Source organism: Antechinus flavipes, chromosome 3, assembly GCF_016432865.1.
Source record: "Antechinus flavipes isolate AdamAnt ecotype Samford, QLD, Australia chromosome 3, AdamAnt_v2, whole genome shotgun sequence".
Lineage (NCBI taxonomy): Eukaryota > Metazoa > Chordata > Mammalia > Dasyuromorphia > Dasyuridae > Antechinus > Antechinus flavipes.
Genome location: NC_067400.1, coordinates 25,300,641 through 25,313,666, shown reverse-complemented (window position 1 = coordinate 25,313,666; position 13,026 = coordinate 25,300,641). Strand labels below are relative to the sequence as shown.

The following is a 13,026-nucleotide window of genomic DNA, read 5'->3' as shown; positions in this document are numbered from 1 at the left end:
CCTTAAACTTGGAAAATATTACTATCATCAGCATTTTGGATAGTACCTTGTAGTGCTAAATTACTATGGGATTTAATGAAGTTAAATAATAGGTGCATAATAATTCCTGAAGGAATGAATGATAATTATAGTCACATGTTAGCTCTACTGTTTTGGTTTTGAGTTTTATCAGTTTTTTATTCCATAGTAATTTCTTGATTCACTTCCTTTCAAATACCTTAGAAATATATCCTTATAACTAAGAAAAACAGGCAAAATAGACCAACATATGAACCATGTCAGGCAGTGTATGCAACATTCTGCATCTGGAAAAAGGAGATAAGAGTATATTTCATACCCATTCTTCTGGGTTTAAGATTATTTCAATTCATCTGAGTCAACTATTCTTTTCATGTTTCTTTTTTCACTTATATTGTGGTGCATGTTATTATATTGCCTTATGATGTGATTATATATTTTTCAATCACTTTCATTACGAATATTATTCTATTGTTGCCCTTTTCTTCATTTTTTATTATTTCATATAGGTCTTCCCATATTTTACTGAATTCCTTATGTTAATAATTTTTATGGCACAATAATATTCTATATTATTTTCATATAATTCACCTAGTAATTCCTCAATTCATGGGTATTATTTTTAAACAATACATTTTATTAGTATATTTTGTTGTCCCCTCCCATCCATCTTGATTTTCTCTTTTATGCCTCCAAGAGAGCTATATCTTAGACAAAGAAATTTTTTGTTGAAGAAAGAAGAGAGAGAAAAATCGATAAAAATCAATAGATTAAAAATCTGACATTATCTGCAGTATTCCCTTGCTGTGAATCTGTCATCTTTGCAAAGGATTCTGAATGTGGGAGTGAGAGAAGAAATTGTATAGCTCTTCTCTGGGACATGTTTATTCCTGATTATCTTACAACATTTCTTTTTAATTATTGTATGGTTATCCTTTCTTTTTCCATTATTTTAGTCCTTGTGTGTTACGTTCCTTTACCTCTCCTTATTGTATTTTGCATCACTTTTAGTCAGTAAATAAGGCAATGAATAAGCATTTATTAAAGCTGCTGCTTTGTGCCAGGTATTGTGCCATGTATGGTTCACAGAGGTCTTTCTGTGCTGCTCTGTATTCGTTATGTTTGCCACTTCTTACATTACAGTAATATTTCATTACATTCACATGTCATAATTGCCTATTCATTCCCTATTCAATGGATATCCACTTATTTCCAATTCTTTGCTCCCCCAAAGTATTGTTACACATTTTGGTGCATAAGAGATTTGCTTTTTGTCACTGACCTCATTGGGATGACAATAGCTAGCAGTGGAATTTCCCAGTCAAAGGGAATAAACATGTTAGTAACTTTATTTGGGTAATTCTGGATTTCTTTCCAGAAATTTTGCACAAATTCACAACAATACATCAGTGTGTTTCTTTTCATAGCCTCATCAATATTGATTATTTTGTTATTTTTGACAATTTGCTCAGTGTAAGGTAAGGGTTGTTTTGATTTACATTTCTTATTATTTAGCACATTCTTTTATATTTTTAAAAATAATATGCAATTCTTTTGAAAATTCTTTTTTCATGTCCATTAATTACACATTGTATGGCACCAATTCTGTCCTGGTGGTATTGATTAATATCCACTGTCAATATTTCCTCCAGTCAAGTCCAAATATAATTCATATCCAATTTGGCCAAGTTTAGAAATATAGTATCATTTTTGATTAAAGATAATTTGTGTGTATCTCATATGTGGATCTACCCCCAGGTTCAAGGTATACCAGAAATGCACATGCATTATAAAAACATAGGTCGTAAATCTTGACTAGTGTGAGTCTATTTGAGTCATCCAGAGGACACTCTTAGGTCAATCAATTAATTAACAAGTATTTATGAAGCACTTTCTCTCTATATTTATTTATTTTATATTTCTATTTTTGCTGAGGCAGTTGGGGTTAAGTGACTTGCCCAGAGTCACACAGCTGGGAAGTATTAGGTGTCTGAGGTCAAATTTGAACTTGTGTCCTCCTGACTTCAGGGTTAGCACTCTGTCCATTGAACCATCTAGCTGCCCCATACTTTCTATATTTCAAACTCTGTACTAGGTATTAAAGATAGCAATATCAGTATGACCTCCTGCTTTAGAGTCACTCAAAAGTGAACAAGAAGTCTAACATTCTGTTAGTACAAAAGGAATACTTTTTCACACGGAGTAACTTAATGATAAAGAGAATATTTAACAAAGCTATTTTGAGTAAGAGAAAAGATTTATATTAATTATTAAAACATATAAGATATTATTTTTCTTCAAGGTAAATATTTTGATATATAATATTTATAGAAAAATTTTTTTTTGAAAATAAAAATGTTAAGGACCATGCCTAGGTGAAAGGGCAGGTCAATTCTCTGAAAGCCTCTGCAGCTGTGGATTATGACACTTGAGGGAGTTGCGGGGGCAATTTTTACTGACACAGTTGTTGCTTGTGGACTGGGAATGAAATAAATTGAAGGCAGAAGGAAAGAGGAGAGAGGTCAGACAACACAACAGCTTCTCAGTAGGGAGAACAGCAACTGCCTCTCAGTCTTCTTGTATCATCATCTGCTCACGAGAAGAGATAACAATTCCAGGTACTGCTATCTGGATTCTGGAAATCACAAGAATAGCAAATAACATAAAAACTCATAGCAATTTCTTATAAAGAAGCAATTTTCAGATGAAGTTTAAATAGTTTTACACAGAAAATGAAGTGTGAGGTAAATACACAGGCTCAAATCTCCTTATGAATAATACAGAGTAATAGTTCACCTTTGTGGGAACTGTTTGGTATTTGAGAAGCATAGAAAGATACTTTGTTAACAATTTTATAAAATAAATGATTCTAATGAAACATAGTTTTAATGGACATTAAACTTCAGAGCCCACATTTCAATTGTTGCTAAATCAAAGAGATTTAAAGAAATTACATTTTTCAAAAGGTAGCAGTATGTTTCCTCCATAAACATTGTATTTATTCTTTCACAGAGCATGCATCATCCCACAAAAGGATAGGCTTACTTAGGGAACATATGTGGAATAGAGCACAAAAGAATATATATTTATAATCAAAGAACATATATGGAGGGATATTTTGTAAGGAACATGGGTATCCATAAGGCATTCATGTGAGCACACACATTGTGATGATATAAGACCAAAGATGTTCATGGAGGTATAATTCACAACTCTGTTGTTACTGGTTCATTAATGGTTTATGCATGGATCCTTCTTGGCTTGTTTCCTGTTGGTCTGATGTGATTTATAGTATTTTTTTAAAAATGGAAAACAGTTCAATTTTTCTTTGCAAGGTATGTAGCTTCCCCCCAGTATATAGATGTGGCATGTAAACTCATTGAGGTTTGATCTCTGCTGGTTTCACATGACCACTGTAAGATCACTGGTCCAATGGTTGCATCTGGGTACTATCAAGCATGGCTTTGCTTGGACTTGTGGTTGTAAAACTTTTCTGGAGTACTCAAATAAGTGTCACCTATCCCCATAAGAGGAAGAGTGGACTTCACATCTTTTAGTTTATAGGGAAGTCTAAAGTCTTAACTTTTCTTTAGAAAGTCAGGACCTTCGTGCAGCCAACATAGAATTAGAGGAAAACCATTAGCAATTTCTTTCTCCTCAAATATGTTTTTTTTTTTTGGGGGGGGGTTGTTCTCATTATCTTGACTACACTGTGTTTTCCACACCAAAGGAAAAATATTGCCTTCATGGATAAAGTTATTTTAGAATATAAGACAGCTAAGTAAATTGAACTTACAAGTATTTTTTGTCTTATTAACTCTTCTCCTACTTACTAGGAGAAAGGTTTCTGAACCCAAATTCTATGGCTTTAGTTAATTCCTAAATAATACTGAGCTTTGTCCATAAATTACTTTTGCAATTATTTCAGAAACTTGATGAGCTATCTGGAAGAATTGAAAATCATTTCATTTCACATTTAAGGATTTCTAATTTTCAGGATTTCTGAAGATTCCATTTTTTTTTAAATCCCCAAATTCTTTGTAGTCTCTTAAATAGCCAAGTGTGTATACCTGGATATACATATGTGTGTGACAAGGGGCGGAGGGAGTTAAATCCCCTCAGGTGGAGTTACTTGAAAATAACATTTTATCCCAATCATTTATTGCAAATTATTGTCTTTATCATGTCTATGTAACTAAATAGCCCCAAGCTTTCCTGCATGTGAATGAAAAGTAGTTTATGAAAATGATAGTCCAGATTGTTTGGCATTAGTTAATGATCTCATTAGTGTTTGAAGTCAGAAAAATAAGGATGGTTTATCCACTACTTTAAATATAATTGAGACAACTGCCAAAAGGTTTTTTTTTTTCCCTTCCTTCAAGTGAGATGGAATGAGCATCAGCTTGAATAATAGCTGGAACCATTAGAAACCCTATCATCGTCAAAAAGGAAATAACCTTAGGAAACCCTAAAGGGTACACCTTACGATGACCTTTAATATCATGCCATTGTACATGCTTGGAGTCTACAATGTGGATCCCATATTAAGGTTTTTAATCACTGTTTTTTTTTTTTCAAAAATTATGATTTTTTGTCCTAAATGAATATTCCTATTAAGAGATATAAATAACAAAGTATATGCTCATTAATTGAGGAATGTCTGAAAAACCAAAGCAATGGTGTATCAGAGTTTGGATATAATGAGCCACATTGTCTAGAGTTGGCATCAGAGATAGAAAGACAAAGGTTCAAATCCTGCCTCTGATTTGTTTTGGCAGGGTGGGCAGATCACTAAACCCATCAGCACCCTAGACATCCATGTAAGACAATGTTACTGAGAAGGTGCTAATCAGCATTATTTGAGAGAGTTTCCTATGCCAATGAAACCACAAGACTGGTCCCCATTATATCTTAAATAATAGAATACTATTGTTCTGTCAGAAATAGAGAATTTGAGGCATTCAGAGAAATATGAAAGCTGTGCAAGCAAGCACAGAATGAAATAAGCAGAAACTGAAGAATCCTACACAATGAATATAATAATCTGAGCCAAGAGATCACCCAAAGAAAACCGAGTAATTAAAATATCAGGGAAGGTTCTATAGGACACATTATGAAATATTGCTCCCTCCTCAGTAGCAGAAAGGTCAGAAACGACTCGGGCAAAATCTTGGCTACAGTACCCATTGATGTGATGACTGGATATTTTTACTTAATTATTTTTCAATATCACAAAGATAGATTCAATGTAGAGGGAAGTGGGTACATTTCTTTTATTAAGAAATGAATATGATTTAAGGACAAAGGTCATCAAAACAACAATTGGTTTCGTAAAAGAAATATGATGAGTCTGTGAAAATCATTCATAAATTTGAAAAAAAAAACACATCAATATCTGGAATGGGTTTTCAAGAGGGATTTACCACTTTGTAGGTAAGATGGAGAGAAAACATTTGTCAGAAAATCAATGTTGCTCTCCCTCCCCCCTTTAAAAAAAAAAAGCTTTCTTTTTTGTACAAGTGTACATCTTGCTTGAAAGAATTTTAAAAAAATCAAGAATAGAAACTTAATGTTCACATTTCAAGCTAATTTCTTCATCCTTGCAGATGGAACACTGGAAAATTAAGAATAATATCCCCCTTCCTCAAAAAGATATAGGAGAATTTCAAGCGGTGGAAGATGTCCCAAGGGCAACTGCTTTACTGCCTGAGGAAGAACCTTTTTTGGTCTCCCCGGAACAAACTGGATTTGATATGAAAGTTAAAGGTGACTCAACCAGCATGTAAGTCAGTTTTCAGATTTGATTTTTTTTTTTTAAATAACAGGCCTGTTGATGTATATTGTGGGTCAAGAAAGGAAGAGTAAGTGAATAGTTCCACCTTTCGCTCCCTACTCCATGCTCTGGATGCAGTCCTTTGGGAGATAAGGTAAAATGGACAGAATTCTATGTAGGCATTAGGTATAGCTTTATTTCTCTAGTGGGACTCACTGAGGAGATGGATTGGCACATACTCTGAGGCCAGATTGGTTTAGTTAATTCCTAAAGAACACTGAGCTTTGTCCATAAATACACAAGGCATCTTCCTTCCAACCCCTCCTTTTGTCCATGGCTATTTGCTTCAAATTAGAAAAAAATTTCCCTTAACAGAAAATTTATAGTAAGATTCCTTTTCTACTGAAAAGTTGAGTTTTCAGCATTATGGGTTGGGAATGGGAAGTGGGGCAGAAAAGGCTTTTTGCCAAAGGTAGATTCTAGCTGAGACTTTTTCTTTCTCCTCCTTCTCTTCTTTCCTTCCTTCCTTCCTTCTTTCTTTCTTTCCTTCCTTCCTTCCTCCTCTTCCTTCCCCTCCTCCTCTTCTTTCCCCTCCTTTTCTTCCTCCTCTTCCTTCCCCTTCTTTTCCTCCTCCTCTTCCTTTTCCTCCTCCTCTTCCTTTTCCTCCTCCTCTTTCTTCCCCCCCTTTTCCTCCTCCTCTTCCTTCTCTCCCTTTCCCCCTTCTCTCCCTAACTCTTCCTTTCTCCTCCTTCCTCCTCCTCCTTCTTCTTTCTTCTTTGAGGCAATAGGGTTAAGTGATCTGGCCAGGGTCATACAGTTAGTATGTATCAAAATCTGAGGTTGGATGTGAAGTAAGATTCTCCTAACTCCAGAACCTACAATCTACACATGGACACTTAGTTGCTGCCCCTATTCTATGTTAGACCTGAAGAAAGTCAGGGAAGTGAGGAAGTACAGACATTCACAGAAATATCTTAGAGATATTAACAGTTTGGTTCTAGACCACTGCAATACAACAAATATTGCAATAAAATATTACATGAATTGTCTGGTTTCCCAGTGCACATGTTATGTTTATACTGAACATTATATGCTATTATTAAGTTATAATAGCATTATGTTTAAAAAAGCACATACCTTAATTAAAGTACTTTATTGCTAAAATGCTAAATCATTGCACTCTTCAGCAAGTCATAGTCTTTTTATGAGTGGATAGTCTTGCCTCAATGTTGATGGCTCCTGACTGATCAAGATGCTGAAGCTTGGGGTGGCTGTAGCAATTTCTTAAAGTGAGTGTACAATAAACTGTGACTCACTGAGGGACTGACTAATCTTCATCAACATGCTATCTGATAAATCCTTTTAATATAATATTTACCACTAATTGAATTCTTTAATTCATGTCAATTGATATATTAAGATAATGTTTTCTTTTGCAAAACATAAATGCCTACTTTTAATAATGGTTATCTTGCCAAAGGACAAGAAGTCTTTGTAGCATGCAAAGAGGTAATACTTTTCTTTTTACAAATTCTTAAAAAAAGGATGAAATACAAGAGGTCACAAATGACTAAGACACATCATTAGACTCCCTGGTATAGCTGTCATCATTTCCTGAAATGTGACCAGGAAGCTTATTTATATAACTTAAGAGTTCAATGAAATTATCAAGCATTTGTTGTCAGAACCAAGTACTAAGGGGGTTACCAGATATCACTTCTTCTTAAAAAATACAATTCTGAAAAATGTTCTTGTTTTATTGAATCAAGGCTGTTAATTCAAAGGGAGAACTTTGTTAGCTCTTATACCACTCAAAAAAGAAAAGAAAAAGAAATGTGAGAAAAGTTTTAGAAAGAATGACATAAGACATGTATAGTAAATAATTAACAGAAAGGTTTTTTTTTGGGGGGGAAGTCGAGAGAAATAATAGAAAATAATGTTATCTCTATGAAATAAGGACTTTTGTCATTTCAGGAAAATTTATATTTCTTGCACATAAGAGGGACTAATACACAGTAGGCATTAATGAAGTAATTATTTAATTATTCCATCATGCCTGACTCTTTGTGACCATATTTGGGGTTTTCTTGGTAGGGATACTGCAATGCTATTTCTTTTTCTAGTTCATTTTACCAGTGAGTCAACTGAGGCAGACAGTGTTTGCCCACTATCACACAACTAGTAAGTGTCTCAGACCAGATCTGAATTCAAATCTTGCTTTCAGGACTGGGTAGCTAGTCTTTGAATCACCTAGCTACCCCTAAAAAGTGCTAATGAAATTGAGCTGAATGAAAATAATGTTCAATAATAAAAGGAATAAAAGTATTAAAGAAAGAAAGAAGAAAAGAAGTGAATGCTTAAAACAAAACAAAAACAAAAACAAAAACAAAACAAAAACAACAACAACAACAACAAAAAAAAATGAACTATATTCTCTTCTTAAATCCTCATAATTTTTTCCTGGGATAAAAACTTGGTTGAAAATTTTTTCTCTCTACTTATACAAATAGTGTCTGGTTTCCATGGTGATCAAAGTATTTTATAATAATTTAACTAGAAAGTAGGTGGAAAGGATATTAACTATCAGTTTAGAAAAACATATGAAGATTAGTATATTTCTTTAAAATCTTGCCAAAAGGCCTCAAAGTAAGTTAGTAATTGAGTTAAAAATACAATGCAACTCTCATTTCCAACATCTGCATATAGCAAGCAGAATACCCTATCTCTGGAAAAAAAACAAAATGCAGATCAGAACAATATGTTAGAAAAGGATGTAAGACATAAAAAATGTAGTATTTCTAAACTAACAGAAAATTTTTGCAAATCTGGAAAATTTTCAATAAGATTATTGTTCAATTATGTCAGATTCTTTGTAACTGCATTTGACATTTGCTTAGTAAAGGTATTGGAGTGATTTGTCATTTCCCTTCTCTAGCTCATTTTACAGATGAGGAAACTGAGGTAAAGTGACTTGCTCAGGATCATACAGTTTGTAAGGGTCGCATACTTAAATGATCTTGGAATCGTAGGGGTGAAGGGGAACTTAAAGATCATTTAATTCAAGTTTTAATCCAATTAAAGAAAATTCCTTCAGCATCCAAGTAATAATCATTATTCCTCTGATTTAATTCCTCCAGTGAAAGAAACAACTCTTTCTTTTTTTTATTTTTAAAGCTTTTAATTTTCAAAACATATTGCAGGGATAATGTGACAACACTGACCCTTGAATAGTCTTGTTTCAGCTTTTCTCCTTCTTCCTCCCACTCCTTCCCCTAGATGGCAAGCAATTTAATATATATTAAACATGTTGAAAATATATGTTAAATCCACTATGTATAGACAAATTTATACGATTCTCTTGCTGCACAAGAAATATCAGAAAAAAAAGTAAATGAGTAACAAAACAAAATGCATGTGAACAACAACAAAAAGAGTGAAAACGTTATATTGTGATCCAAATTCATTTTCTACAGTCCCTTCTCTGGAACACATTCTTTTAAATGTTAATGCATTCATTGTTGGAATAACAGTGGAAAGTTCCACTGTTATTATTTTGAAGCAAAATGTACTAATTTGTAACTTCTCCATGAATCCAGGTCTGCTTTTGGAAACAAGGGAGAACAAGAATATGCCCTCTTGTACATCACAGCTATTCAAATATGAGATCATAGCGCTCTCTCTCTCTCTCTCTCTCTCTCTCTCTCTCTTTTGTGGTTTTACTTCAAATTCAACTCAATTTAATTTTCTGGTTTTACTTCAATTCAACTAATAAAAACAGGCATAAAACATTGTGCTAGTCACTGGAGATTCAAAAATGGAAATGGTAACCAGCCACTTCCCTTGTAGATTACATCCATTATGCAATGCAAACAAGTAAGAAGATATATAGATCCTAGATATTTTAGGGAGGAAGAATAATAGTAAGTCTAGGACAAGTACTTGGTAAAAGATGACATGTGGGTTAAATCTTGAAGGTAGAATTCTAAGAGGTGGAGGCCAGGTGAGAATATATTATAAGCATGAGGGATTGCCTCCATAAAATGTTACTATAAAGGCTGAGAAACTGGGCTAAAAGATTTAGCACTGATGATTGATAAAGGAACTTCAATTAATTGCAGCCCATTTAGATGAGAGAGAAGGAATATTGAGGCAGAAATTTTAAAGACTATTGAGATCATTAAAAACACTCCAAATTTATGTAGTATCAGAAGGGAATATGATTGAATGGTTTAAAAATTTAAGCAGTTTCTTATCCTACCAAAACATCATATGAGATATGGTCAGCAAATAAAATTTGAAGGTCGATAAATATACAGAAAGAGAAATACACAAAAGATTGAAATCATCTTTAAAGTCATTGGTAAAGATGAAATGAAACATTGGAGAAAATGACAGGCGACTTTTGCAAGCTATCTGTAGCAATAACAGTCTGTAGAATGTGTGACAAATGACAGGCTGTGATGTCTGCATGAGTCATTGAGAATTAAGTCTGAAAAATGGCACCCTAGCAACTTTGGGGTGGTTGTGGGAAGACAAATCTCCTGACCTTGGCAACAGTAGTGGAATACTAAGAGAGTTATTAGATCACAGATCAAAGACTTACAGGTCATTTTATCCAACTTCATTTTTTTTTTTAAATAAAGAAGGCTCAGAAAGGATCAATGACTTGTTTAAAGTCACATGATACTGCTAAATTATAGTCAGATTTCAAACCCACATCTGAGTATAAATATGAGCTGACTCTGCATGATAGAGAAGGACCCCCTGGCAGAGGAGTTTTGAATGGTGAGTGGGAGTGGGGCAGAAACACTTATTCTCTATGATAATTGAACCTTGGAAGCTTTTTCTGTGCTGTGGTCAGGTCAAAGGTTCCTTCAACCTGGTCTGATAGTCATGTTGACATCACCATGGCACTGCAGTGGTGTACTAAGTTATACTAGTTTTGGACTGATGGAAATTTGAGAGCCATTAAGGATTCTCTAATACTGCCCACCCATTACTTAAAGCAGATCTTACAAGTGACAATGTGGAACTGTCTTTGGATTCTATGGCAAATTTATAAAGCTTTAACAAGCACCTATTGTATGCTTTAGCATAGTCATTCTGCATGTTTGTAATATTGAAAGGCTGCAGCCTTGCCTTTACATCAAGTGATCCATCATTGCTCTCATGTTCCTGTATTCTCACCTCCTAAAAAGGACATAATTGATAGAATGGAGAAGAAACAAAGACTTTCTTCTTCATAGAACTGATTGTATGACTGGTGATACCCTAACACATGGGCTTTGTAGCTGGCATGGCCAGGTTTATACTGATAAACGCATTGTTGCAAATGCTTTTCCAACATAATTTTCAAACCTCTCTGTAACATTTTGTAGATTTTACACAGTGCTTTCCATTAAATATTCTTGTAATGCTTGTTATTATATAAGTAATATCATTGTCATTTACAAGTGAAGAAACTAAGGCTAATAATTGTGAAATTACTTGTTCCCAGTGACCCAACTGGTATATTTGGTCCTGAAGGCACATTTAGGAGCATTGGGCAGAATTACAGATAGTCAGATTTAAAAGATGTTAAAGAAAAACTTTCTGACAATTGATGTTTTCCCATTATAGGATGGACTAGGTTTCCATTTGTTGAATAGATTCTTTATCCTCTAGGAGGTTCAAAGGTCTCTTCAAAATTTGTTTCTTTAAATCAAATTTCCTTTCAATCTCTCTACTAGATTAGACATTTCTGTAAATATTTTAAGCTGAGACCCACTACAATATGGAGGTGACTTGGGATTCCAAAGTCTGCCCCAGTAAACCACCAACTGTGGTAGCTCCTACCAAGCTGTGAAGGCTTTGAATTGATCCCTTTCCACCTCTTACTTGACTATTGCAAGAGCCTCTTTTTTGGTTACCCTGTTTAATATTGTTGTTTTTCATTATAATCCACCCTCAATGCAGTTGCCAAAATGGTACTTTTCTGACTAAGATACTACTCTACTTAATACATTGTAGTGGTTCCCTGTTATCTTTGGATCAAATATAAGCTGGTGTATTAGTATTGAAAGCTCTTTATTTTATAATTCAAAGTCTATCATCTATTACCCTTCATACTTTCCTTGGTCTCTCCAAACTCACCTTCCCGTTATTCATTATACATGACATTTCATATCCCAGTGGGTAACATTTGCCATCCTTCATGCTTGAAATATATTTCGTCCTCACCTTTGCATCTTTGAATTTTCCCTCAGCTGCAGGTGTTTTAGCCTATTTGACTCAATAATGCCTTATACTTGTTTTATATTTGTTTTGTTCCTATCAATATATACGTGCCCATTGTCTTATGCTGAAATATAAAATTTCTGAGGACAGAGACAATTTTGTTTTTAGATTTGTAACTCTAATGCCTAGCACATATTAATGTTAGAGCTTATTGATTGATTGGTAATAAGTTATGTGCCTACTGTTGGATAAAATAAATCAAGATAGCAAGTATTTAGTAAACATTTATTAAACAAGAACAACTCTGTAAGGACTGGAGATACACGCACAAGCAAAGAAGGAATTTACAATCCAATGGGGGAAAACAACATCCAAAAAGGAGCTAGAAAATGGGGTGATGGAGAAACTTGAAGGTACATGGCATGATATTGAAATTCAGAAAGTTGAACACACAGCTGGGAGGATATAAAATTTGTCCAACTTGAGTACTTCCCCCAAATATTGGAGACTCAGCCTAGATAAGTTCAGAGAATCCCATTCTCACCAGAAGTTGAGACACAGGGCAAAGGATCCTTGTTCTACCCTTATCAAACTTATGAAAACCATTTAAGGCATGGAGCTACTTTGTGGAGGAGTATCTGCATTCACAAAATTAAGACTCCTTCAAGTATTGAAAGTCATGCAGATGGTAATAAGCAATAATGAAAGGCACCATAATTTAGGGAATGGAGGGATGCTTTTGGAGTCATGACTACTGATCTTTATTAACTTTGTACTATGGGTAAGACATTTAACTTCTCTGAGCCATTGTAGACTGGGTTAATAATGATAATCATTATAATGTCTTTATAACCCAGCAGGATTTTTTGAGAATCAAATGGAACACATATATAGGAAGGATGGTATTTATTATCGTGCTCATTAGCACAGAAATAAGTGGAAATCTCCCTAAAGATATGACACACTTTAACTAATTTAAAGTACCATATAAATGTCAGTTACTACTTCTACCACTAGTA

At 34.1% G+C, this 13,026-nt stretch overlaps 1 protein-coding gene across 1 annotated transcript in view; it reads left to right on the top strand.

The window, feature by feature from the left end:
• Positions 1–13,026, top strand: part of WDR49 (WD repeat domain 49) — a 181,211-nt gene that overhangs the window by 143,245 nt on the left and 24,940 nt on the right. Inside the window, exon 15 of the mRNA XM_051990484.1 lies at positions 5,625–5,800. Within this exon, the coding sequence (XP_051846444.1) occupies positions 5,625–5,800 (176 nt within the window). The remainder of the gene's footprint in view (positions 1–5,624; positions 5,801–13,026) is intronic.